Raw genomic sequence first — 27,673 nt, 5'->3', positions numbered from 1 at the left:
TCTTCTTCTTTTAAAAATGGCCGCCTCGGTGAGTTGACTTTCAGAAATATCAGATTATTTTATGACAGATTAGGCTTGTCGAATAAATATCGATATATCGATATTTTCAATTTGATATATCGATATTTTTGGGCGATATATTTTGTTACGTTATATCGATATCAAATATCCAATATCGAAATTGTATCAAAAACGATATTTTCTGCTGCGATTTTGGCCAGACGTCTGTAGTGTACATTAAGACCTTCAGCATCTCTCGAATTATCTAATAATACCTCAATGCTGGCCATGGTAAAAAAGTGACATTGACATAACGTACCTTGACAGTTGACAATTCTTGTCTACTGTGCTTTAATTGCTGTGTATGTGCACTGTGCACGACTTGCCAAAAAAGAAAAATGGCCATCGGTGTAAACAATTCCAAATGGAAACCTAGGCAATTACGAGGAACTCCAGCAGGAAGGGCAAGAGATATTGTTGCTCTCGGTGTAGTCGGTTATGCTATTCTTTGTGGCGTATTTTTCCAGTAAGTTGATTAAAGAAAGTTGGTGTAATTGTGCGTATCAAAAGTACCTACGACACTTCACGAAGGTTATGTTTTCACAGATATTCAAGTTACACTGCAAACTTTAGAAAAGCGCTAGACTGCCTATATGAAGACCCCATTGAAGAAGTTGAACGTAAACAATTGATAGCAAGTGGCTTACCAAATAGAACTGGAAATAAAATAAGAGAACTTTTTGAAAAATCTGAAAGACTTGACAATCCAGAAAAGTAGTACTTACAAAACATGAGTTTAGACATTAATGATTCTGGGTAGGTGGGTAAAAATTTACTTTTACCATGTTATTTTAGTACAATAATAGTAGATGCCTATAATTAAATATTTATGTATTGAATTTTTGTTTTTTTTTTGCCAGTGAGAGATTGAGTAGTAAAATCATAAGCAAGTATTTTACATCAAAATCTGGTATGGATGAAAGTCTTGGTGACTTTCAAGAGAAAAAGATAATTAACGCTGGATCTAAAAAGAAAAAGCCATCCAAATGTACTATAAAAAAAGATAGAAAGCTCAAAGGTCAAAAAGATATAAGAGCTTTAGTAAAGTCAAGAAAAAATGAGCTTTTAACATACACTAAAGATTTTGATCAAGCGTGTAAGAATTCAGGTTTAGATGTAGACTCGGAACAATTGCAGATTGCCATAGCTTTGTCTAAATCACTTCAAGATTTTGGACCACAGCAGGATGAGGTCAGTAATGATATAAAACCACTAACTGCCAAAGAAAGATCAAGAAAAATTAAATCAACTTTGCAAGAATATGGGTTCAAAGTGCCAAATACTGCTGTGCAAAAGACTAGAAGAAGAGTGACAAACAAAAATTCAAAATTACTCAATACATCAGAATGTATAAAAAAAGAAGTCATAAATAACAAATATTTACAAATACTGCAAAGAAATCCTACACCACCCGTATCAGGTCTCGTTGAATATGATCAAAGCGGTAAAGAAGTTTATCACAAGACAACCAATATACTTTATAGCAAAATAAGAACAGTTGACGAATTTTATGTGCCCAACTTAATAGAAAAAACAACACATAGAACGAGTTTATTGCGAGATTGGTCAGAAATACCAGGCAGACCACTCAGCCCCGTTGTCGAGGTTAATAGGTTCAAATTTGATGAAGTCTTATTTTCTCAGGAAGAACTAGACTGTATTCTTAGTCATCCATTACAAGAAGTTCAGGAAATCATCAAAAGTAAAAGTATGATGATTTGTGATGAAGATCGGACTATCAATATTGAAAAAACTGATAAAGATATGAATTTGAGTATAGAAAATGAAATGAATGCAGAAACATGTGGTATAATTAATAGTAAATTCAATGAAAAACATACCTGCATAGCACAGGAAAATAGGAGTAATTCCCCTGATTTGTTTGATGAAGATGATTATACTCCCACAATACAATTTGATGAAGATCAAACACAATGTTCTGAAGTAAAATGCAGTTCTAGATCCAACAAATCATCATTTATGGATTTAACAGAATGTGTTGGTAATACAAATAATATTCAAAGAACAATTCATATGGATACAAAGTTTTTGACTGTTGAGAGTTCAAAAATATTAGAAGATACAAACAGTAAAGAAATAAGACCTGTTGTTTTTGTTACACAAGCGGAGAGTAAAAACAAAGTGTTTGAAATGAGTATCAATTCAAAAGCTTCATCTTCAGAAACACTCAGAGAAATAAATGATTTCATGGAGGTTACTGATTGTGTTGCTTCTGAATTGGATTATAACGTCATTGACAATTATGGAAATAAGATACACTTAAAATCTCTGGAAGAAGTAGTGAAGCAGCATTTATCAAAAGAAGATCAAGCTGTGAAAGTAAACAAAAATTTGCAATCACCTTTGGCTTTCTCTCCGTCAAATTCTGTTGATGTTGAGGGTATCGAAAATATAGATCTTACACAAGGATCAGATAACACAATACTGAGTTCTGAAACCATCCAAAATAATGTGCCAATTTCTGTAGATTTAACACAGTCATCAAATTCTAATGAAGACTTACCTGTTGTGAATATATCTGGTAGCAAAGAGGAGTCATTAGATGCTACAATTATTTTGTATGACAATGATGCAAATACCAACATTTTCAACGATAAGTCGCACGAAAATATTATATCATCAGATGTAATATATGACAAAAATAAAAACCAAAATAACACAAGTATGTTCACCACAAGTAATGTTAATTTGGTCAACAAGGAACATCATAAAGTATGTAGTGATTCAATTGTTTTTGAAGTCAATGGGATTACTGGTTCACCTAATAAAAATATTAGTAAAGACAATAACGACATAAGCAGCATGTCAAATATTGACGAGACAATAATTAGTGAAGATAACATTGATCACACCCAACGTCCAGAATTACTATGTATGAGCGAAGATAAAATTGATTTGACGCAAAGTCCCCAATCTCCTAACAAAACGCATAGTATTGAAAGTCTAGGCAAACAAAACAATATATCTATAGATTATGATGAATTGTATGATAATATGATGACTGTTTCGTCAGATATACGAAATAAAGAAGATTCACTATTAGATGATAGTAATGATAGTATTAAATTGGTTGAGCAAGTCAGTGATCAATCAGCAATATTAAGTAATGACAATATATTAAACAGCACTGAAGAGTATCATACTGTAAGTAATAATATTATAGAGCCGCCACAAACTATAGAAGAAAATAATGAAAACGACACTACTACTTATAAATCTGCAAATGAAGCAAACATGAGTATTTGCTTCAACAGAAGAGATAGTAGTTTTTTACCTAGTGTACAAGTAAAAAAAATAAGCAAGATGAAAGAAATTGTTAAAGAAACGAACCATACAGAACTAAGCCCTATAAAAATATCAGATGTAACTAACAAATCCTTTGGGACTCCTGGAAATGATCAATACATAATTAAGACTCAAAATGTAACACCCATGCTGGATTACGAGTCAATGTCAACACCTGCGAGAAATAAGGAGTTAGAAAAATATGGCATCAAGCCATTCAAAAGGAAAAGAGGTAAGTTATAACATACAGGAAATTGATTCATAAGCAGTTGTAAGACCTATGTCAGTTGGTTGTGTTATGTCATTTAAATAAGTAAAAACAATGTATTCATGGGCGTACCGAGGGGGGGAGGCAGGGGGGGGGGGGGGCGGCTGCTCCCCCCTGGATCATGTTGACGTCCCTACTAAGTATAATATTATCTCGTACTTTTATCTATAAAAATTAAGAAAACGAATTTTTGCCATTTGTTTGCAATAAGTACAATATTTTTACAACTAAAAATTATTATTTTTTTATTCTTTATAAACACCTAGCTTATGAAAAATCTGATTTGCCCCCCCCCCCCCCCCCTGGCCTAGAACCTGGGTAATTTGCCCCCCCCCCCTGGCACCAGAACCTGGGTAATTTGCCCCCCCCTGGCTCAGAGCCTGGGTACGCCCATGAATGTATTATACATATACTATAAAGACCTATGACAGTTGGTTGGGTTATGTCATTTAAATAAGTAAAAATATATAATAATATAATATAATAATAATATCTATGGACGCTTCACACCACGTCAGTCTGGCCCCGTGGTAAGTACCTGATGGACTTGTGTTACAGGTACCAGACAACGGAAATATATTTAATACTTTTATACTATACATATATTTAATACACATCCATGACCCAGGAACTTTGAAAACTTTTTGTTCCGTTGGCGGGATTCGAACCCGCGACCCCCGGCTTGAGCTACCAACGCGCTCACCACTAAGCCATGACAGAGGTCGTCAAAAACAATGTTATAATTATTAAAATCTTTTAACACCTCTATCGTGGGTATCGCAGACGCAATAGATTTTAAACTGTTATGCGGGATTGATGGGTTAAACAGTCTCAATCTTTTTATTAGTAAGAAGAGTTATTTTATTGCATTAGAGCCAGTAGACACGGCGCGTTGCGTCGTCGCAGCGCTGCCGTTTGACGCATAGCCAGTCACACGGGCATTGCGTCATCACAGCGTTATTACAAAGCAGTCTTAACGTCACACCCCCTCCCGCTTCGTCGCGGGGGCTGCTGTCCGTCATGTGTGCGTTGCGACGACTCAGCGTGAACATCTTGGTAAATAACCAATAAGTATGTAAAATAACGCAACGGCAGCGCTGCGTCGATGCTACGCGCCGTGTCGACTGGCTCTAAGGGGGATATTAGATTATCATATATATTGGATCCGAGATCATTGAGTCAATGATATTGGATAATGTAATATAGACATATGATTCATTTCTTCCTTGATCATAGATTTTTGACATTTGCTGAGAGATTGGATCCAATATGGTCATAGAAATAGGTGTTGCCAGTTATTTAATATAAAAAAGAGTTTTTAATTTCTTGTTCGTTAATATGTTTCAAATAATGTAATGTAACTATTTTTTTAATTATATACTTGGATAATCTTGCTGAAATAACAAAAAACAAGCCATATTAAAAATGACAATAATTCTCTGAGATCTAGTAACCCTGACGTCAATACCTGTCAGCGTTAGCGCTCTCCATTGGCTATTGAAACCACATATGACGTAAAATAGGATCAATGAAATATGATAATGTAATATGCAGATATGATCAAATGATCATATATATTGGATGCTATATATGATCATAGAAATAATCCAATATATATGATAATGTAATACCCCCCTAAGGCGATTTGCAGATGATGGGGAATTAACGGGCCGGTCAATTTCGCCGCGAACGATAGCACAAAGGGAATCCTATATTACCAACGCACACGGCGGGCAAAAAGACCGCGCCTCAGGTGCCCGGCGGGCACTGTAGGCGCATGATCGCGGCTGCCCGCGGCGGATTACACAAACCAGTTTACATGCAGTAGCCAGTAACGCAGACAGCGTGTGCTTTGTGTACGCGGCGCGGGCAGCCGCAGACATCGACGGGAGTACGCAGCGAAATTGACCGGCCCGCCCCGCCCCGTCTTCTGAAAAGTGCCTAAGGGCCAATTCAGACCGCAACGCGACGTGGAGATGCATTTCTAAAGTATGGATTTGACAGATTTCAATTGCGTGAGACGACATGCAAATCTGTCAATTCAGTACTTTAGAAATGCATCAACGCGTCGCGTTGCGTTCTGAATTAACCCTTAAGGTACAATTCCATGCATCGCGACAGTCGTAAGCCGCGCGCGACCTACGACTGTCGTCGGCCGCTGGCGACAATATGAATTGTACCTTTAGGCCTCTCAAATTCAAGAGAATTTGACTACAAGTATTGTGGTAGGGGTCTGCAGGCGTCATAGATTTGAAGTATACCATAATAAGCGCTGAAGAAACTATTACGTAAATGAATAAAATTATCTGAGGAAACATTTATGTAATAATGTATATTTATATTTTACAGCAATACAGCTCCTAAAATACATCTATAATCAAACACATCCAGTTGTTGAAGACTGTGCAACAGATGATATGCCATCTACATCAAAAAAGTTCAAACTTGATGATCAAGAGGCTGAACAAATTTCTGATAACACTAAAGTGCAAATTTCCAAAGAAACAGAAGAAAGAGATGCAGATAAAGAGAACAACTTGTACATGGAAACAAAAGTGAATCCTGATATAAAGAATATTGAATGTTGTCCTGATGATTGGGTCTTTCAAACACGAGAGAAAGCAAAGGTTTGAGAATAATGAAATAAAAGAACAGTAGTACACATTTTTTACATAATATGAAATACTGCATGCTACTTTGTGCATGCTCTTCAGGCCACAGCGGCACAGCCCCCCTTTGATTTGTATGGATCCTTTAAAAACGTCACCGTGGCGGCGCGTCGGTGGCAAGTCTGTGTACCGCGGTGGTAGCGACGCGCGACGAGCGGTTTTGTATGTCCCTGACTCTGCCATAGTAAAAGGAGGGGAAGTAAGTTATCTTCATACAAAGGCACCGCGCGCGGCTTGTATGTGTGCGCCATAGTATCAATGCGTCGCCACACGGCACACAATAAAGTCTCGGTCAGTTTTATAAGGCTGGTACCGCCGAGATTTTGTTGTGTGCCGTACGTGGCGACGCATTGATACTATGGCGCACACATACAAGCCGCGCGCGGTGCCTTTGTATGAAGATAACTTACTTCCCCTCCTTTTTCTATGGCTCTGCGGTAAAACGCTGCCGCCGCGGCTTCTTGTGAAAGCTCCCATCTAAAGATTTAGCTTTCAATGTTATTATTCAACGAGCTTTTGCCCGCGGCTTCGTTTGCGTTAGCAAGTACACAAACTTTCATCCCCTATTTTGACCCCTTGGGGGTAGAATTGATCAAAATCCTTTCTTAGCGGATGCCTACGTCATAACATCTACCTACATGCCAAATTTAAGCCCGATTCGTCCAGTGGTTTTGGCTGTGCGTTGATAGATCACCATGTCAGTCAGTCTCCTTTGAGTTTTATACAGTGTGTACAAAAATAAGTGATAATACTTTAGGGTGTGTACGTGTTCCTGGTAGAAAGTTCACTGTGATAGTAGCAGCGCTGAAAGACGAAAATTTTTTTTCACTTTTGTATGGACAAGGGCCCGAGCGTTACGAGTTTCCCCATATAGATTTATATAGATTCGTCCAGTGGTGGCTGTGCGTTGATAGATCACCATGTCAGTCAGTCACCTTTGAGTTTTATATATTATATAGGTGGCAAGTTATTCTTTGACACTCCCTAACATTGCCACAGTAGAAATACGAAAGTATAAATAAACTGTGGAGATAAGCTGAAGGTGTCGTTCCGATCTTTACACACATATTTATGACAGTCTACTCTATTGTCATACAGTAGTATTTTATTTGAATTTTTAGGACTAAGGACTATAGTCTATATTATAAAGTGGCATTATAATATATTGAATTTTTTGGCGGTCGTGGTTAGCCGCCGTTAAGATCGGAACGGCACCTTCACTTTATCTCCACAGTTTATCTATACTTTTGTATTTCTACTGTGGCCATCCTAGGGCTACTGATGTGAATTGGAGCTCAAACATGTTTCGAGGATCAACATGTTATAATAATGAGCAACTACCTACATATAAATAAAAGCAACACTTTTAATTTACATTCTGTATTGCTATTATGCGTAATTTTTTAGTTTAAACCTTTATAATAACATACTTAATTAATTATCCTTTAAGGTACACTCATGCAGGGTCCCATTACATATAGCGTTTCAAAATTATGTATCATGCAGACATTTGTTGAGGACTGCTATATTACGATATGAACCTGTTAACATCGACATCATACACAAGGACCTCATTGCAAGCGGTTACAGGTACAACCCAAAGGTAATTTATAAAAATAATAGATTTTTTGAGATCTAAACCTTGAGAATACAGTCAGACAAGTAATATAATATATATAATTATAATAACTAGAGATCGCCCAATGGTCGAAATTCGACCTTAGTTTCAACGACATTAGGACTACTACCTATATTTTGTAAAAAATATTGACTATCATTTTTTTTCAACTCTTGTCTCTGGGACTTAGCTGATCTCAGACTGGCCGTGTAAGCATTTTCTAATAGTATCTTAGATTCAATAAAAAAACTATAATCCATTTTCAATTTTGTCAACTTGTTGTCAACAGACTTCAACCATAAATAAAAGAGTATAATTCGTATGTATAGGCTTGTCACTCAAAAATCTGTCATTTCTCATGTGTGTGTTGTAGTGTGTGTAATGTCTTATTTGTTAAAAAAATGTATGATAAAAGCATAATTTCAAAATAATATTAGTTCGATGCACTCCTTCACCATATAAACTATAACTGTAAATTTCATGCACCTACGTTTCCCCATTTTTCGTAAAAAGGGTTACAAAGTTTTTCGTTCACGTATTAATATTATGATAGCGCTAGCGATCGCTTTTGTATTCGCGACTAAATGAGCGACCCGTATGCTAGGAGCTAGGGCACACAGCCACAGATTATTATTAGTTACACAAAGGTAGTGACAGCTACGCGACTGTCTCGATGCAAACTGAATTTAGTTATATTATATACAGTGCGGCGGAGCGAAATGAAAAAACCTAAGAAATCCCAAATAACTTATTAGTTATTACATAATATTTATATAAATTAACCAACATTTTCCCTTTTTTCAGGAGCTGCTAAAGTTTCTAGACAAGAAGTGTATCACTGTCAAGACAACAGAAAACAATGCTCGAAATCGAAAACAGAATAAATCGTGACATAATATTATTATAATTTATATTATTATATTTTCATTAAAAAGTATTTTATGTAGTACAACTATTTTGGCTTTTATATTTTTTAGTTTGTAAGCAAATGAATACAGACTCAAAATTCACTATGTGTAAAATAGATATTGTTTACTACTGTACAATATACTGAGCACTGACTAGTGACTTATCATATTTTATCAACCTTTGTTATGGTTAGTTACAGTATTTTACAGTACGGCTGCTTTACAGAAACAACTAAAATGATTTATTATTATTTTTTATTTTAACTTTAACAAAGTAATAGCAGTATAATTAATAATTATTATTCTAATTACAAATTTATTGCAATATAATTATTATTCTAATCACTTTATAGCAGTATAATTATTATAAGTACCAAACTTTAAATAAAATTGACAAAATTGAAACATCGATAAACATTTGAGATGCTATGACTGAAAATGATGTGTATGATGCAACACAAAGCTTCGTTTGTTCTTAAAATATTCAATGTTATTTTTAATTGAATTGCAAATTGACACAATAGGGTAAAAGTTGGTAAAAGTTAATCTTCAGTTAAATAACAATTAAAAGAAATGTGATTTTTAATTCAGGGTTAATTTTAACCGAGATTTGCGCAAGTGGGCTATAAAGTAAGTATAGTTATTACTTATTATTTATTATTACATAATATTAGGTCCTTACATATGAAATTGGCGTTTTGTTGTATAGGCCATTTTAATCTCAAATATATTATCTCCTCTTTGGTTAAGAATTCCAAATTCTTTATACAGTGTGTTACTGTAAACACCGTTATCCTTGAAACCATCAAATGAGCCTGTCAAAATGAACAACTTTTTCTATGAGAACAATGCTGGAAACTCGAAGAAAAAATGCCGTCTTCATACCCATACGGATGCCCGGATCGGCAATTTGTATGGATATGAAGACGGTTTTTTTAAGTTCCCAGCATTGTTCTCACAGAAAAAGTTGTTCATTTGGACGGGCTCATAATTTGATGGTTAGGCGGCGACGCGGCGGGGTGGTGTGGGAGCGGCCGTCCGCGCTTCGTTCACGAAACCTCATGAACAGCGGCAACAACAATTAGGTGGACTAGTGCCGGTGTTGCACTACAGCTTTCTAAAATCTGGCCAAACGGTTATAACGTCAGATATCTATTGCCCTTAAGATGGCAAAAATGAATATTATTTTATATGCACATCATCATCATCATCATCATCATCATCATATCAGCCTATGGCCGTCCACTGCTGGACATAGGCCTCTATCAACACATATTACTACTACTATATGCATATACTTTTATTAAATATATTATACTTACAAAAAATAAATCGACTTTATATTCCTTTCATACAACACGCCAATTTCATATATAAGGACCTAATAGATACAAAATATTAGTACACATATTTTATTTACATCATTCTTACAAGTTGATTTTATATATTTTAATAATTTGTGTATAAAGTTTGGTGAATTCATCAAACATTCTACTAGTTTAGGCACAAAAATAAATGTCTCAATAGAAATTTAATAATTGGCCAAGTGCGAGTCGGACTCGCGCACGAAGGGTTCCGTACCGTTATAGAGCAAAAAATAGGCCATAAATTGTGTTTTTGTATGGGAGCCCCCCTTAATTCTTTTATTTTTATTTTATTTTAATATTATTATTAGTTATAATAGTATAATAATTAAGACTAGAGATCGCCCAATGGTCGAAATTCTACCTTAGTTTCAACGACATTAGGACTACTACCTATTATTATACTATTACTATTTTGTAAAAAAATATTGACTATCATATTTTTTTCAACTCTTGTCTCTGGGACTCATCACTCAGCTGATCTCAGACTGGCCATGTGAGCATTGTCTAATAGTAACTAAGATTCAATAAAAAAAAAAAACTATAATCCATTTTCAATTTGTCACCTTGTTGTCAAGTGTCAACAGACTTCAACCATAAATAAAAGAGTACAATTCGTATTTATAGGCTTGCCACTCAAAAATCTGTCATTTTCCCTTGTGTGTGTGTTTTAGTGTGTGTAATGTTTTATTTGTTAAAAAAATGTATGATAAAAGCATAATTTCAAAATAATATTAGCTCGATGCACTCCTTCAACATATAAACTATAACTGTGCAAAATTTCATTCACCTACGTTTCCCCATTTTTCGTCAAAAGGGATACAAAGTTTTTGGCTCACGTATTAATATATAGATAAGTAGACGTATCATTAAGACCTTTGTGAAAATATCAAGTTAATGATATTTTCACAAAGGAAGAGTGAAAAAATTCTTAAAAATTGATTTTATTTTTAGTATTTGTTGTTATAGCAGCATACATACAATCTGTGAAAATTTCAGAAGTCTAGCTATAGCGGTTCTTGAGATACAACCTGGAGACAGACAGACGGACAGACATTGAAGTTTTAGTAATAGGGTCCCGTTTTTACCCTTTGGTTGCGGAACCCTAAAAATCATCTAAACCAGTGGTACTCATATCCTTTTTTATACCTAGCAAACTCTCTCATCAAAATAACGTTTTCTTTTTATATGCTGTAATTTTTCTGCTTAAAAGTTTATAAGCGGATGCCAGATACACCGCTATGTTTAACATATAATTTATAAAGCCTCCCGCAGACAGCCGCAATATTATCGGTCGACAATAACGCGCGATATCTGTTTTGTATGAGGATGGTCATGTAGACATGTAGTTACACACTGCTGCGATAATAACGCCGCAATGGAAGTATATCGCAATAACGCAGTGTTGCCAGATGTACGATTATTTTTTTAATTTAGTGGGAAAAAATAAATATTGTGTGTTTTTAGGGGCTAAATTTTTTTGGGGATATTTTTGGGAGTAAAATTTTTGCAGCTTAAATATATATTTCTTTCGTTTTTAGTACTTTTATTATAATTTTTATCATATTTTATTATAATAATTAGAGAAAATAAAGTTTCATAATTAATATTGTTCAAATTCAAATTTTGCATAATATGTAAAAAAAGTCCACTTCGACCCACCTTTTAAAACGGGTCATTTTTAAGGGGTGGATTTAGGCAAAAATAATGACGTCATTGATAACCTTGTGGAACGTACCCCAAATGATAAACATATATATTTTTGGGGAGTTTTCTTTAAATTTTAATGGGTTTTGAAATTTGCTTTAGGAGGAAATTTTATGAAGAGTTGGCAACACTGGTCGTGGCGCGGCGCGGCGCTCTCTCGTAAGAAATATTGGACGATAAAATCGCAGCTGTGTGCGGGAAGGAATCGGGACGCATTATTGCAATATCGCTAGCGATATTATCGCGCCTGTCTGCGGGAGGCTTTATGCTCATAACAGCTCACAAGATCCATGATTGACTTCAGTCTTCACCAAACATTATAATATTATAATGACTAATGAGTAATTTAAATATAATTCCTACAGTATTATTATTTATTATATAAATTATATACTTATACTTACATAATAATATTTACACACAGACTATAAAGTATTTTGTGTCTAGGATCTTTATTGGCTATCTCTTTTTGATTTTCGTCATTTCTTTAGAAGTCCTGCCTGCTGTATAACTTGTCGTGTAGCATTGTTGATGTGTCTAAATCGATCTGGGCCTAGCTGTATCCCTCCATACCTGAGTAAAATAAAATGAATTGAATTAAAATAATTATTAGAACTAGCACAGGACCTCGTTTACGAATAAATTAGTTTATTGTGTGGTACCCATACATTTTCCGTTACGAAAATTATCCTATGTTCTTTCCTGGGAATTACAAACCATCATTGTCAAATTGCTTTAGCGTGAAGCAAAGAAGCATATTATCATAGACTATAAGACCAACATAATTTTGCATTTATATTATAAAACGGATGGTTCACTTTCTTATTATTCTGTATGAAGAAAACAATGGTTTACAGAAAATAATTCAGGTTTACGTGTACATCTTACTCTAGTTAAAGTTGTACTCATTTCTTGCCTGTATAACGTTTTTCCCTGTATAGGATAGCATGAAGTGTTTTAAGCCTCTATGAAAAGTATACATAAATAAAAGCTATTTATTGAATATCTTACCATCTAGACACTACTACGAGTGTGTTCTTCTGATCAAGTATCTGTAGTAGGTGCAACATTCTGCTCCCTGCATGACTCTCCCCATCATCATCACAGTCTTGTAATATAGACGGACCTTTATTTGTCTGCCTTTCTATTCTGTATGCGTACATATTATGTGTGGCGTTCAGTATTTTCTTGTTTTGTTTTAATTTAAAAAGGACAGCACTGAAAAATAAATTCCTTATAAGAGCAGAGATTATGCTTTTTTTCTGAATAGTTTTATAATAAAATACATTTTCACTAATTTTAAACTGGCTTTTTTGCAATAAATGATAATAAATACATGAAATGATAAACAAGTGACTTTATACTTACTTTACATCGTCAACACTATGCACTTCCGCCGCGTGACCTTGGAAAGAGCTTTTTCGATCAAATATCACTTCCCCATGGGTTATATCTGGACATTTTATATCGAGCTGTAATCAGTTAATAATTTTCTGTTTATAATATAAGATCATTAAAATAAATGGATATCATGAAAAATGAGTAATGGCTGGCAGAGATGCTAAATACAGCACAAGTATATCAAATATGAAAATTACATTAGAAGTTTATTAAACTCTTGAACCTCACCGACACCATATCGAGCCACCCGTAAAAATACCTCTGTGTACCACCAGCTCGATATTGGGCCAACTAACTGCACTCGACCTCATGCAGTTTTTTAACTTATTTTAATGTGTATGTATATGATTTAATTTCTTTTGTAGATCAAATTATTAGCTATTGGTCGCTGATTGGCGCAGTTTTGTAAAATGTGAAATTTTTTTTAAGAAAAATTTAAATGGCGCCATAGGACTCGGGTTTCATAGCTCAATAGAATTTGACATCCCGGTATTCGAGAAGTTAATAGATTACACATGAACAATAAATATGAGTCAAAACAATCTGTATAATAATCCTTAAAGCAAACTACAATCACCTGGGACAAGTCAATAGTTTCTTCAATACATTTGGTATCCTTCTCTTCTTTCTCTGTCTGTGGAACTATCAACTGTAGGATTTCTCTTATTTTCTCAACCCATTGAAATATTACTGTTTCGCCCACATTCTCTCTGTAATGATAAAGGACTATAATAGGTATAAGAACATTTTTTTATACTTAGGTTTAAGTGGACATCAAGGCCATAAGCTAATTGTTTAAATTAATGTCAACAAAATGATTATAAAAACAATAATAAATCTAAGACCAAATAAGAAATACACTGTATATACATACAGACTTCTTGCAAACAAAAAAGTATGTGTAATGGCTTTTCATTCAAGTAGCCTAATCCCTCGGTCATGAATTCCTGGAAATCTACTGCTTTCATGGTCAAATTCGACCACTTGGGAGTTGAAGCACTAAGAAGCTATGCCCATATTTTTGTTTTATATCATTGAATATTTTTTGTACATTCCCTGTGGCATGAATCTAATATATAAGTAATTCAAAAGTACATACTTACAGATAGACTTCATCCAAGCAATGATGAAGATTTTCTTTAGCCTTTCTGTCCATCCATGGAGCAGATAACTCATACTTCGGAGGTCCCTGAGATGGATACTCGGAAGTCATGGTAACATACAATATTACTTCTTTGTCGTTCTCTTTAATTTTAATGTTATATGACTTGGATGCCGCACATTCTGTTGTCCAGTCTTCACCGTAGATTGAGCTCAATGCCTCAACTTCTTCAATCTTAGGATCAATAAATAGTTAACAAATGATTTATTTATAGTTGATTACTAAATGAACAATTACTAGATGTTTTTAGAGCTTAAAAGGTTAATAATAAAGGTGTAACATCTTTACCTGTTTCGTTAAATTATCCGTATCCATTTTAGCGTAATCTTAGAACAACCTCTGCGAAATCGATGGTAAAACAATATTTAATTTTATTCAGTAATCAAAAGTTTCCGAAAATATAATAAATTACAAAGTTATCGATAAAAACTAGCATCATAGGTTTATGATAAAAACACATCGGAAAAATATTTTTGACGTGTTTTGACTTTTGGTTTTAAGCAATTTGACATTCATGTTCTATTTGTCTATGGTTGACACTTGACACAATCCCCGCGTGCCTAGTGGAACGGGAAAGACCGTAGTCTTTCCCAAGGTCTTTCCCGTTCCACTAGGCACTAGCATGTAAGCGTCAGTGATACAAACCCAAGTGGAACGGATTATGGAGAATTTTGAGAAAAGTTTAAAAAAAGGACATAAATATAATATATTTTTTTACATTCTTACATTGAACAGAACTTGGATATTACGATCCTTTTCTTGAAGTAGGTAATTGTTTATAGTTACATTTATTTTACAAATAAAATACATAATAATATTATATTTGTTTCGTTTTTAGTATTATATTTTTTTACTTAAGTAATCATAATATTTTAATATAGTTAAACTTTTATTAAATTTCAGTTTTCACATTAAATCATATTTCAATGACAAAACCATATTATACTTTGCATATTGGTTATTGTCACATAAAGTATATACAGTATTATGTAACAATCTCATGCGTACAGTTCGACAAGGCTGCTTATGAACGTGGCGAGAAAAGGAACTAACGCTTCTATCATACAAAAACGTAATTTTTACAGTTCTCCTTTATCAGCAGCGCCCATTGACACATTCATTTAAAGCCTTGGAATACTGTAATGCTCATAATATGAAGTTTTTTTTGTCTCTACTCTCTCCTTTAAACTTTCCGAATATGGATTTCGCGATATAGAACAGTTGCGTTAGTTACTTTAGACAAATTTAAAAAAGCAGTTAAAGAACGTTTTTGTGCTAAAGCGTACCTATTATAAAGTCAATGATTTCATCGAGGACAGCACACCTTGGGAATAGGGTGGCTCCTTGCAGGTTACTTTTCTTTTATTTTTGTTACAAAGCTGTAAGCCATAACATTGTAATTTTCCATTTTTTTAGTAAAAGATGGCCCCGTGCGAGTTTCTTACGCCGGTTCTTCTCGGCGGGGTAGTTCCCGAACCGGTGGTAGGCAACGTAGTTTCTTCGTTCGACTTTCAAAAAGTGTATCATGATACCCATTTTGAATAAAAAGATTTTTTTTTAATTAAAAAAAAAGCTAGAACGCCCACTTTGCTTTGACCCATCTTCGTTGAGGGTCGTTTTGAGCGAAAATGATGACGTCATGAGTGACATCATAGCTGCGATCAAAACGACCGCGGTTGTCAAATGGAACGGCAAAAGGGGACGTTTTGAGGATAAAGTTAATATACCTAGCGGAATAGAAAAACAAAGGCCTGAGCAAGAGAGATGTCACTATCAGTAACACTGCGTGGTAAAAAGAGACGTGTGATACATCACAGCAGCACTCTTTTTTTGACGTCCAGTCCAGTTGACAATTTAATCTCATAGAAATCATGTTCAATCATGCTTGTGTAAGTGTATATGAAGATGAAACCAATTTCGGTTACGTTAGCTCGAGATTGTTGCTCTATTCCGCTAGGTATATTAACTTTATGGTTTTGAGCGTTTTGGTCAAAATTAACGTCTACTGGAACGCAGCCAATATTGACTATGGTTAATTTTTTTTACAACACATTTTGCCAAAAGTCAAAAAAAAAAAATGTTCTCCATTTTTTTTGTACGGCCGAAATGGTTTGCACATTCCCGAATCACTGAGCCCTGAGGACATCGGTGCCAACGTAAAACGTAGTGATTATATTCTCTTTGATCGGTGCATGTACCCACTAAACTTCATGGTGTTCCACTGCCCGGAACGGTGAAACCCACCACAAATCTGGCCTACAACTCCTACCAGTTTATAATAATAACGAATGTTTTATGTTACACTAGCGACCCGCCCCGGCGTCGCACGGGTATAAAATCTATAGCCACTGAAAAAATGATTAGAATCGATAGGCTATATGATCCTTCACGTGGTCTACTTATTATATGTGCCAAATAACATAAAAATTGCTCCAGTAGTTCAACAGTAGTCCGCGACATAAGCCTTTTCAAATAATTTCCATTTTCCCCCGTTTTTTCCACATTCTCCTATTAGTCTTAGCGTGATAAAATATATCTTCCTCAATAAATAGGCTATCTCACAATGAAATATTTTTTTAAATCGGACCAGTAGTTCCTGAGATTAGCGCGTTCAAGTTAGCCCTTCCAAATAATTTTCCCCGTTTCTGCCACATTTTTCTCTATTTCTTCGCTTCTATTAGTCTTAGCGTTTGCTTAGCGTGATAAAATATAGCCTATTACCTATATAAATATACCTTCCTCGATAAATGGGCTATCTAACACTGAAAAAATCATCAAAATCCGTTGCGTAGTTTTAAAGATTAAAGGGAACAAAGGGACATGAGGGAAAAAGCGACTTTATTTTATAATACGAGTATGTATAGAATAGCAACAACAGGGCAACTAAAGTTCCATGGAGTGAGGATTAAATACTGCATGAGTCTTTTACTCGTATTTTACAGTAAATTGCTGCAACTACACAACTTTCAACGCTTTATAATTAGCGGCCATAGTAAACCTAACGTCTATTTCATTCGTAGTTATTATGCAAATACAAAATCACATGTGCGGTATGCAAATTGTGAAAAGCCTTGTTCATAATTAATACCCAGAAAATTTAATTTTTTGATTTGTCACTCTCTACTCTTTAGACCTCGTGAAAGTAGTGGCCAGTGGGTCACTCGGACCATCCGTCTGTTAGACCGGGAGATGGTGATACAAGTCTAATTACGTAAAGGCAAAAAGGAAAATGATGGTCATAGCGCTTGCACTGGCGGCCTAAACACGTGGGCGTAAATCGAACGCGTTGGATATATATATATATATATATAACGAGCAAACGGGTCACCTGATGGAAAGCAACTTCCGTCGCCCATGGACACTCGCAGCATCAGGCGAGCTGCAGGTGCGTTACCGACCTTTTAAGAGGAAATAGGGTAATAGGAACAAAATAGGGGAGGAGGGTAGGGATGGGAAGGGAAGAGAATAGGGGAGGGTAGGGAAGGGATAGGGGATTGGGCCTCCGGTAAATTTGTTACACACAAATGTTTGTATTTTCAGATAGTCGAAAAAAAAAAATAGGCCGTAGCGTAATGCCATACTTCTCGGGTGTGGCTTACACTCGCCCGCAATACCAACGCGAATACATTAATTTAAATTATGGAGTGTAGATGGAGGAGAACTATCTCTGTATGTAAAAAGTGTCCGCTGAAATGCGTTAAATTAGGGTGGCGCTACAGTAGCAACAGCGTAAATTTTAAATCATTGAGCAGCTTTTATTTCAGCTATTTTAGGTTATATTTTAATATACTTCAATTTATATTTTGTCACCAACGGCTACATTCATTCCATACCCTTTGCTGCAGCTAGCCGCCACTCTTGGAGGATTATTCAACTGTTATTTACTGCGTACAGCTGGACACTTTTTCAAATATCCCCCATAATCCATACTAATATTATAAATGCGAAAGTATCTCTGTCTGTCTGTCTCGCTTTCACGCCAAAACTACTGAACCGATTGCAATGAAATTTTGTACACAGTTATTCTAGAGTCTGAGAAAGGACATAGGCTACATTTTGATGTGGGAAAATATCTTATTTCCATGAAAATATCGATGAAAATGAATTCGCATTGCGCGTGGCCAGCGCTCATCCCGGGGGTCCTGGGTTCGAGTCCCGCAGGCGGAACAAAAAGTTTTCAATGTTCCTGGGTCTTGGATGTGTATTAAAATAAAATTTCAAAAATCTTAAATATATTTTATGTATAATATTATAAAAAATCCAGAAATATATCGATGTAATGAACATTTTAGTTCTAATACGATTCAATAGATGGCGTTTTATTTTTTACTTTATTGTAACATAGAACTAATCATACTTATTAGTTAGTATGTTTTTGTTTACAGTTTTTAATACGTTAGAATATTATGTTTAATAATATAATCACTTGGTATAATAATAATCAATCTATCTTATCTTATAGAACTCCTACTGCATTTCTAATATAATATGTGACAAGTTGACAACAGAAGCCGCTCTAAAATAAAGGAGTTCGAGTGTACCGTGTTGGCCTATATTCCATCCAGAAAATATATCAATGCAATCAACATTTTAATTCTAATATATAAAACAGATGGCGTTTTATTTTTTACTTTATTATTGTAACAGAACTAATCATACTACTTTACTATATAATATTGTTTTTATTCATAAGTAGCTGTTGCCCGCGACTTCGTCTGCGTGGGCTTTAGTTTATAGCGCGCGGTGTCAACAAAATTTGTGTCAAATTTAAAAACTTTTTAAAACCCTGGTAAGTGGTACCCCTGTTACACCGGAATGACAGCGCTGAAAGTGCTCGCCTCGCCGCTGCCATTCCGGTGTAGCGCGGCCCTTAATTAATCAAAATACCCAAAAACAGCTGTGCAGTGTGCATATAATCTATGTATACTCATATTATAAATGCGAAAGTATCTCTGTCTGTCTGTCTGTCTGTCAGTCTCGCTTTCACGCCAAACGCCAAAAGTATCTCTGTCTGTCTGTCTGTCTGTCTGTCTGTCAGTCTCGCTTTCACGCCAAACGCCAAAACTTCCGAACCGATTGTAATGAAATTTTGTATACAGATAGTCTAAAGCCTGAGAAAGGACATAGGCTACTTTTTTACGGGAAAAAAGGGTTGTAAGGGGGTGGAAATGCGTAAATTTGTTCAAATTAAGTTAGTTCCAACAATTCATAATAGATGGCGCCGTGCGTCTTCTACATCGCGCTGACGCTTGCTCAAAAGTCTTTCTATAAGACGTGGTATCATCTTACATTTAAGTTTCGATTTTTTCGATTGTTATATCTATTCTACGGTATTAAATAACTCAGTACTTTATCTGTGCAGTGACGTAACCTTAAATCTATCAATGATAAATAGTTTATGGGTAAAGTTGTGTAATTGGAGGGCTAAATAAGCTTTAAAATTTGGCATAAAATATAAAGTTTAATATAAAAAAATGAAATACTTATTGTGTGCACACTGCAGAGCTGTATTGATTTAAGGGGTACCAGGGTTTTTTTATAAAAGCTTTTGACACCAATTTTGTTGACATCGCGCTCTATAAACTGAAGTCCACGCGGACGAAGTCGCGGGCAACAGCTAGTATATTATAAGATAGTTCTCCTCCATCTACCCTCCATAATTTAAATAAAACAATTTAACCATTTGTACCAGGCAAATTTTTGCATAGCTTATCATCGTCGAGTAGACATTCACGAAAATCACCTTGTCATACTTTTCCGACAGTTCGAAATGGTCGCCATACAACTGCAAAGGAGTGATGTTTTTTTTTTTTTTTCTTCTATTTTGGCAACTTGACACAAAGGATGCGTATTGTGCCACAGACAGGGTAAAAAGGTAAGGAACGGCGGAAGGAATAAAAGGAAACGGAATTTGGAAGAAAGTTAATTAAAACAGTGTGGTAAATAATTAAATTCTACAGTAAACTAAATGACATATAACTTATTCTAAATATTAATATTATTTAATGTTAAGTAATTAGATATACAATTATATACATATTTATCATTGGAAGCAAGTAGTATATTTACAGAAGTAGGAAATGGAATAGGGAATAAAGATAGTTTATTATACAGTTGGTAATGATCATGGAGGGAACACGATAGGATAATGTGGTTTAAGTCACCTACTTCTCCACAGTCACATAAATCATCATCTTTAACGCCAATTCTCCTAAGATGCGTTGGAATGCACATATGACCCAGTCTCATCCGAATAATTGATGTTGTTATATTTTTAGAGAGGAATATTTTAGAAAACCAGGGCTTAGTAGGGATCTCTGGTTGAATTTTACGATACTGTATAGCTTTTGTTTGGCTACTCAAGGCCCATGACTTATTCCAAGATTTCAATAGGGAACTCCGTGCCAGAGCAGCCAAATCATGCGCATAATTATTAAAAGGGAACAAATCACCACTGAAAACAGCCTCTTTTGCCAATTTGTCGGCAATTTCATTGCCAACAATTCCGCAATGGCTCGGTATCCATATAAATGTTATTGAAAAGCCTTGAAGTTTACATTGATATAGAAGGTTTTTAACTTGGACAATAATTGGATAACAATTTTTTGATTTAAAAGGAAATTTAATCAGAGATTGTAGAGAGCTTAAAGAATCTGTAAATATTAGTGTCTCTTTAAGCCTGCCAAGTAAAATATACTCAACAGTCTTAAAAAGGCCGTAACACTCTCCTGTAAAAACAGATGTTTCAGGCGGAAACTTTACTTTTTGTACAATATTATATTGTAAATGGTAGACACCAACTCCAACACAACTATCTGTAGTATCCTTAGATGCATCTGTATATATGTGGTGGTAACCCTGCCAATTGTTATTCGTGATGTACTTAAATATATTGTTAGCAAAATATGTATCTGTTTTTTGAATGCCAATGTCAAGTCTAATATCTGGCACAAGCGTTAGAGCTTCATATACTGAATCAAATAATGGAAAAGTTTGAGAATGAAAAGTGGGGGCGTCAATTACTAAGAATTTACGATAACTAGTAAGAAGTAAGGGATGAGATTTATGATGCCAGTATTTATTATTACTATGACACAGTTGAAATAAAGTTCTAAGTTTTGGAATTAAGGGATGATTTTTAAATTGATAACAACGAACAAAATATTTATCCGCCAGATATTGTCGACGGAGTTGAAAAGGAGGTTCGCAACATTCCAACTGAAGTGCGTTTATTGGAGATGATCTCATAGCTCCGCAGATTATACGCAAGGCTTTCGCTTGTATTTTGTCCATTTTTTGTAAACCAGTTACGCTACACGGCTCCAAAAGAAAAGTGCCATAATCTAGGACACTTCTAATTATTGCATTATAAATTAATTTCATAGTAAATGGATGTGATCCCCACCAGACACCAGATAAACACCTTAACATATTTAGAAGCCGCTCACATTTGGAACAGATGTAATCGATGTGTGCGTTGCCATTTAATTTTCCATCCAAATATAGCCCTAAAAATTTGACTTTGTCTTTAACGGGAATTGGCACTCCATCATAAATAATAGTAATAGGAGGAGGCATACGCATACGGGTAAATAAGACGACGGAACTTTTATTGATGGACAAGTCTAAGCCATGCTTGTCCATCCAAGATTTTAACTGTTTCAAAGCGCTAATAAGATCTCTACATGCAATATTTATCGAACTATTGATTACATAAATAGCCTTGTCATCTGCATATTGAAGTAATTTTATGATACTTAAATCTAGACAATTTTCTAAGTCGGATGTGTATATATATCGTAAAGTAGTGGACTTAAGACTGACCCCTGAGGAATGCCTTTTCGAACAGTTCTAGTTTCCAAAGAGTTATTTAAAATTATTATTCTTTCTATTAACATATTAATAATGAAATTTACTAAAATTAAAGGCAAACCAAATTGAATTAGCTTTTCCTTAAGGATACTTATAATAATATTATCATATGCAGAATTTATATCCAAAAAAGATGCAACAACAGATTTATTTTCTGTGAATGCTGTGCGTATATCTGTGGTTAATATGGCAATATTATCTATGGTACCTCTACCTTTGCGGAATCCAAACTGTGTATTCGAAAGGAGGTTATGTTTTTCTACAAACCATTCTAGTCTGTTTTTAGCTAAATGTTCCGCAATCTTTAATAAAACAGAGGATAGAACAATGGGGCGATATGATGTAGCCAAAGATGGGGGTTTGTTGGGTTTGGGTACTGGAATAACTTTTTGTTTTCTCCATGAAGTGGGTAAATTACCAGTTATTAAAATTTGATTTATTAACTTGAGGTAGTAGTGAGGTAGTATTGTAAAATTTCCTCATCAGCATGTTGAAAGAAAGAATATGGAATGCCATCTAATCCGGGAGAAGAATCTTTTAAGTTTTGTACTACCCCTTTTAACTCTTCTATAGTAAAAAGCGAATTTAGGTCTTCAAAATTTACATTTTGTAAAGGAGGAGGAGATTCAGTAGAAATAGTGGGAGGAGCTAAATTATCTAGAAACTCAGAAGCTAAAGAGTCAGATATAGGGTGAGATGGGGTAGTGAATGCAGATCTATACCGTCTTATGTTTTTCCATACTATAGTAGGATGAATACCTGGATTTAATGATAAGCAAAAATTTCTCCAACTAAGTAACTTCTTTTTCCTGAATAATTTCTTAGTATCCTTAACGCAATCAAGATATAGCTGATAGTTGGCTATGTTTGGATTTGTATTATATTGTTTTTCAATCTCTTTCCTATTCTTAATGGCAACTGTGCATTCTTGATCCCACCAAGGTGGAGATGGTGTATGATGACGTGAAGTGTTTTTTTTTTTGGAAATGATTCATCAGCAGCTTTTATAAATGCTGCAGTCAAAGCCTCAGCACATAGTGACTCATTTTCTGATGATATTTCAGGAAGAAAAGATAACTGATTCCTGAGTGAAGTTTGAAATTTATCCCAGTTAGAATTATTGTTAATATGATACTTTATTGATTCAGACTGATTCGATTTACTTTTATCTTTACCTGGAAATGACAGAATTATAGGAAAGTGATCACTTCCAAGACTTGACTGTAACACATTCCAATGAAAAACAGATGATAGATTTGGTGAACATATTGACAAGTCTGGTGCACTACAACCTTCATGAGGAGCAGTGCGCCGAGTAAGAAAAGGACACAGATAATCGGTTTCTGGCTATTTTCTTAATACTACCATCTACAATATTTTTAATGTTATTTGTTTTCAAGTAATGGCCAAACACTATAGGGTGAAAGTTTATGTTTTCATTAGGTGACTTTGGTACCTTTTGTATATGGACAATATACGGAGAGGAGTCTGTATCTTTATACAGCATCCTACCGACCCGTGAATCTAAGCCCTGGGATTTTTGAGTTGTATTCACATTTGGTTGAGTTTCAAGGATAATGTCTTGCTTAGGAATATTGTGGTTTTCGGTATCGCTAAGACACATGCAATTGATATCAGGCTTGGCCTTTTTCGGGTCTTTTTTTATTTTTTTCTGGCACTTTTTGCAACGCTTCCTAGGAATCGCTGGACGTTTTCTGGTATTTACAGAGCATGAGGTGTCGGTGTCCATGCTCGAATCGTTCGATATAGTAACATAATGACCAACGGGGGGACCAGGTCCCCCCGGGTCGGGCTCCTCCATAATATTCTTATGAACTACGATATATTAATAAAAACTTACCAAATAAAATTAATATATACAAAAACTGAGAAAATTAAAACTAAAACTACACTATTTAATTAACTAATAATAGATATAAAAATAATTTTAAAATTTTCCGAAAAAATACCGCGTCCGCCCTTTGCGAGTTTCCGCCTGATGTTTTTTTTGTTATTTTTTTTTCTTCTATTTTGGCAACTTGACACAAAGGATGCGTATTGTGCCACAGACAGGGACAACTTTGTTATTTTGTAAACCTCCTTTGGAAACCTGACGTTCTTCTTCTTCTTCTTTTTTTATGGCGGCCTCAGTGAGTTGCCAATGTCAGAGTGATAAACCTGACGTTTTTCCAAGACCAAAAGTAGCCTATTGTAGTAACAATCATCATCCTTTCAAATAAGTCTACGTAAAAATTGAAGTCGATTGGTTGCTTCGCTAGGCCGTGAAGGAAGGACAATCAAACAAACAAAACAAACACACTTTCGCATTTATAATAATACTAGCTGTCCCGGCAAACGTTGTTTTGCCATAAAATTATTTTCCCTATTTTCCTGCTTTTCTCTTGAAGGTTTTTCTGATTTTTTTATATAGACCTCACGGAGCCCGAGATCTTTCCAACGAATGCAAAACCGTGGAAATCGGTTCGTGCCTTCTGGAGTTATAGCGCCAGGAAGGAAAACCGAAGGAAAATGTCGTGATTCTAGTGTTTCGCCATAAAGCAGGGAGCACAATGGCTCTGGTGGCGGAACCAATAATGGCAATCTTAGGTATTATTTTCGGTTAATAAAAAAATTTCGAAAATTAATGTCTAAAACAAACAAATATAACAGTATCTGAACTTTGTAGACATTTTACAAAAAATAAATACACTCCCGGGGGAGGCAACATGTGCGCAATAATCATCAAAACCTATTTTAAAAATTCTTCATAAAAATAAACATAATCAATAAGTAATAAAATAAGTCTTGTCTTCTAAATTACAAAATTATAAAAATTCCTGTTGATTACGAAACCCTAAAAACGGTGACAGGATCTGACGCGTTTATTGTGGTGCATCAACTGTCGTATGTAAATTAATCACTACGTGTTTGTTTGTGCTTCATACTTAATAAAAAGCGGCATTTTTACTATCTAATAATTTAAGTATAATGCTTTATGCTCCTATTTATAACTTTCTTATAAAAAATTCGTGTACTTACTTACAAAAAAGTGGTAAGGGGAATTAATATAATTTTCATTTAAAATTATTATCTCTTTAATAAAAAAGTATTATTATAGTACAGGTTCCCTAGAACAATTTTTATTATTAGTATCAAGGTAATTTTTCGTAAACAGCTTTATTTTGATAAAACGAACAACAATTTCCTCAGCGAAAGTGGTAGCTAATAGATATAAATATGATTTATTATTTCGATTTGATGGTCCTAAAATATAGATTGCTCTATTCAAAAATATGCGTTTCAAAATGAAGCTACTCACGAAAAATTAGCTTGATATTAATAAAAAACAGGGTAGAACTACCCTGTACTGTACCTGTACTATTATATTTTGTAACACATTAACGTTTCAACTGTGGCCGCGAGAACAATAGATTTCCAAGAATCCGCGATCGAAGGATTAATAAAAATTAAAATAATACTTTTTCATTTTATAAACTAGATTTATGTAGGAACCGAAACATCCGCATCCGCGGATGTGAACCTCTATAAATCCGCATCCGCATTAACAACTTGTCCCCCCCCCCTCTCTAACTTCTAAAGTAGGGGCATGATAAGTCTAAAAAATATATATGATGTACATTACTATAACAACTACCAACGAAAATTGGTTCGAATCAACTGAAATATGAAAATAAATCAAAAACCATTTCATAAAAATAAACCTTATTGCTGCTGCGGAACCCTTCATGGGCGAGTCCATCTCGCACTTGGCCGGTTTTTTTCATGAAGGGCCCATTGAAGGGCCCATTCACGGCATTCTCTTTAGATTGATTTGAAAGGGATGACACTTCACTTTCTTGACAGACTTTATACAAGCATTTTTGTGGAACAAATCGTTCGACACTCGTTATTTATCCGACGCGTTCGATTAACGCCTACGCGTTAGGGCCGCCAGTGCGAGCGCTGTGACCATCATTTTCCTTTTTGCCTTTACGTAATTAGACTCCTGAAGAACCGCCATACTGGTACAAATGACCAAGAATTTTGTGTCACCATCTCCCGGTCAATGTCTGTTAGTTCCCTCTTCACTCCCAAGCCTCCGCACTGACCTGATTTTGCTGTTTGGTATGGAGAGAACTTGAGTCCCGGGAAATGACATGGGTGATGGGATAATTTGAATTTAGGTGTAACAAAACTAAGTGATAATACTTTAGGGTGTGTATGTGTCCCTTACAAAGAGTTCACTGTGAAAGTAGCAGCGCTGAAAGACATTTTTTTCTTCCATACATTTTTATTTAAATATCGCATCGTAAAAAATTTTGTCAACCCTAGAATACTAGCGCGAGCGCAATGACCTTGATATCGAAGCCGCTGGGAGTTAGGGATCAGAACTAAAGATATTTTATTTTTGAAAGAGAAGCGTGTTATAGTACCTATTGGATCCGACCGTAAAATCCTGCAGGAATCGTTATTTTCGATCAAATTTATTTTAAAATAATCTTTAGAACGTATAGAATGGATTAATGTTGGGTTGCCTTATCAAAAGTAGCCGCAAGTACCTCTAATTAAGTTTAATGTTCATGAGATAAATGCAAAATTTGTTTGAATTTTTTTCAGTAAATTTTACATCATTTGAAAGAAAATGACGAGACAAAATAAGGTATAAATGGTTGCCAGCTCTAAGTCGGCCGCAACCTAGGGTTGCCAGCCCGTAAACAGACATAGTTCATCATCAAAATTGAAACATCGATTTTTTTTTAAATTTTGATACAAAATTAAAGTTTTATGCATTTTGTGCATGAATATCCATGGTTGCCAGTTGCACGATAGCCGCAAACTGGGGTTGCCATCACTTTTGTTTAAGACAAATGTTCAGGCCTACAATTATTATGCCTGGGAGATTTTGAGGACGTCGAGTAACCGCAAGATTGCAATTTTTATTTAACAGGCGTTTTTATTTTTATGCGTAGTGTCCTGTCATACCTCAATGTCTTTCCTTCTTAGTTCTTATTTTTCCATTGAATACACGCAAGTTTGTATTACGGGCTTTCATTTTACTCAATTAGAGGTACTTGCGGCTACTTTTAACAAGGCAACCCAACATTAATCCATTCTATACCTACGTTCTAAAGATTATTTTAAAATATATTTGATCGAAAAAAACGATTTATGCAGGATTTTACAGTCGGATCTTAGGATATTAGATATGCATTAATATTACGTTAGAATTTTAAAAGTGTAACACATTTACATATTTTATTTCACATTTAAAATAATGTAAAAGTAATAGATTTTACATCATTTTGTACTGAAAATAATTATTTTGAAATGATTAAAT

At 34.9% G+C, this 27,673-nt stretch overlaps 2 protein-coding genes across 3 annotated transcripts; one reads left to right on the top strand and one right to left on the bottom strand.

Moving 5' to 3' along the window:
• The first annotated feature begins 654 nt into the window (after positions 1-654).
• On the top strand, positions 655-8,860 carry LOC121727585 (structure-specific endonuclease subunit SLX4). 2 transcript variants are annotated; one of them, XM_042115492.1, is made up of 5 exons: positions 655-816; positions 921-3,598; positions 5,984-6,261; positions 7,754-7,906; positions 8,726-8,860. In XM_042115492.1, the coding sequence occupies exons 1-5, from the start codon at positions 791-793 to the stop codon at positions 8,810-8,812; spliced, it is 3,222 nt and encodes a 1,073-aa protein (XP_041971426.1). In that variant the 5' UTR covers positions 655-790; the 3' UTR covers positions 8,813-8,860. The 2 variants fall into 2 exon arrangements, with proteins under 2 accessions (XP_041971426.1, XP_041971427.1); XM_042115493.1 differs by having other exon boundaries at positions 670-820.
• A 3,513-nt stretch (positions 8,861-12,373) lies between these two features.
• LOC121727773 (protein IMPACT-B-like) lies at positions 12,374-14,857 on the bottom strand. Its single transcript, XM_042115765.1, has 6 exons — positions 14,752-14,857; positions 14,405-14,637; positions 13,879-14,011; positions 13,269-13,372; positions 12,912-13,118; positions 12,374-12,473 (listed from the first exon to the last, which is right to left on the bottom strand). The coding sequence occupies exons 1-6, from the start codon at positions 14,776-14,778 to the stop codon at positions 12,380-12,382; spliced, it is 798 nt and encodes a 265-aa protein (XP_041971699.1). The 5' UTR covers positions 14,779-14,857; the 3' UTR covers positions 12,374-12,379.
• Positions 14,858-27,673: the final 12,816 nt, after the last annotated feature.

The sequence above is a fragment of the Aricia agestis genome, chromosome 6 (genome assembly GCF_905147365.1).
Source record: "Aricia agestis chromosome 6, ilAriAges1.1, whole genome shotgun sequence".
Classification (NCBI taxonomy): domain Eukaryota; kingdom Metazoa; phylum Arthropoda; class Insecta; order Lepidoptera; family Lycaenidae; genus Aricia; species Aricia agestis.
The sequence above is the reverse complement of the archived record's forward strand: the minus strand, read 5'-3'. Positions and strand labels throughout refer to the sequence as shown.

Excerpts from the sequence above, each read along its gene's own strand:
- LOC121727585 (XM_042115492.1), top strand. The coding sequence starts at position 791 with ATGAGTTTAGACATTAATGATTCTGG. Across the intron at positions 3,599-5,983 it reads GCCATTCAAAAGGAAAAGAG|CAATACAGCTCCTAAAATAC; the intron begins GTAAGTTATAAC and ends TATATTTTACAG. Across the intron at positions 7,907-8,725 it reads GTTACAGGTACAACCCAAAG|GAGCTGCTAAAGTTTCTAGA; the intron begins GTAATTTATAAA and ends CCCTTTTTTCAG.
- LOC121727773 (XM_042115765.1), bottom strand. The coding sequence starts at position 14,778 with ATGGATACGGATAATTTAACGAAACAG. Across the intron at positions 14,638-14,751 it reads CGGATAATTTAACGAAACAG|ATTGAAGAAGTTGAGGCATT; the intron begins GTAAAGATGTTA and ends ATTGATCCTAAG. Across the intron at positions 13,373-13,878 it reads AAACTATTGACTTGTCCCAG|CTCGATATAAAATGTCCAGA; the intron begins GTGATTGTAGTT and ends AACTGATTACAG.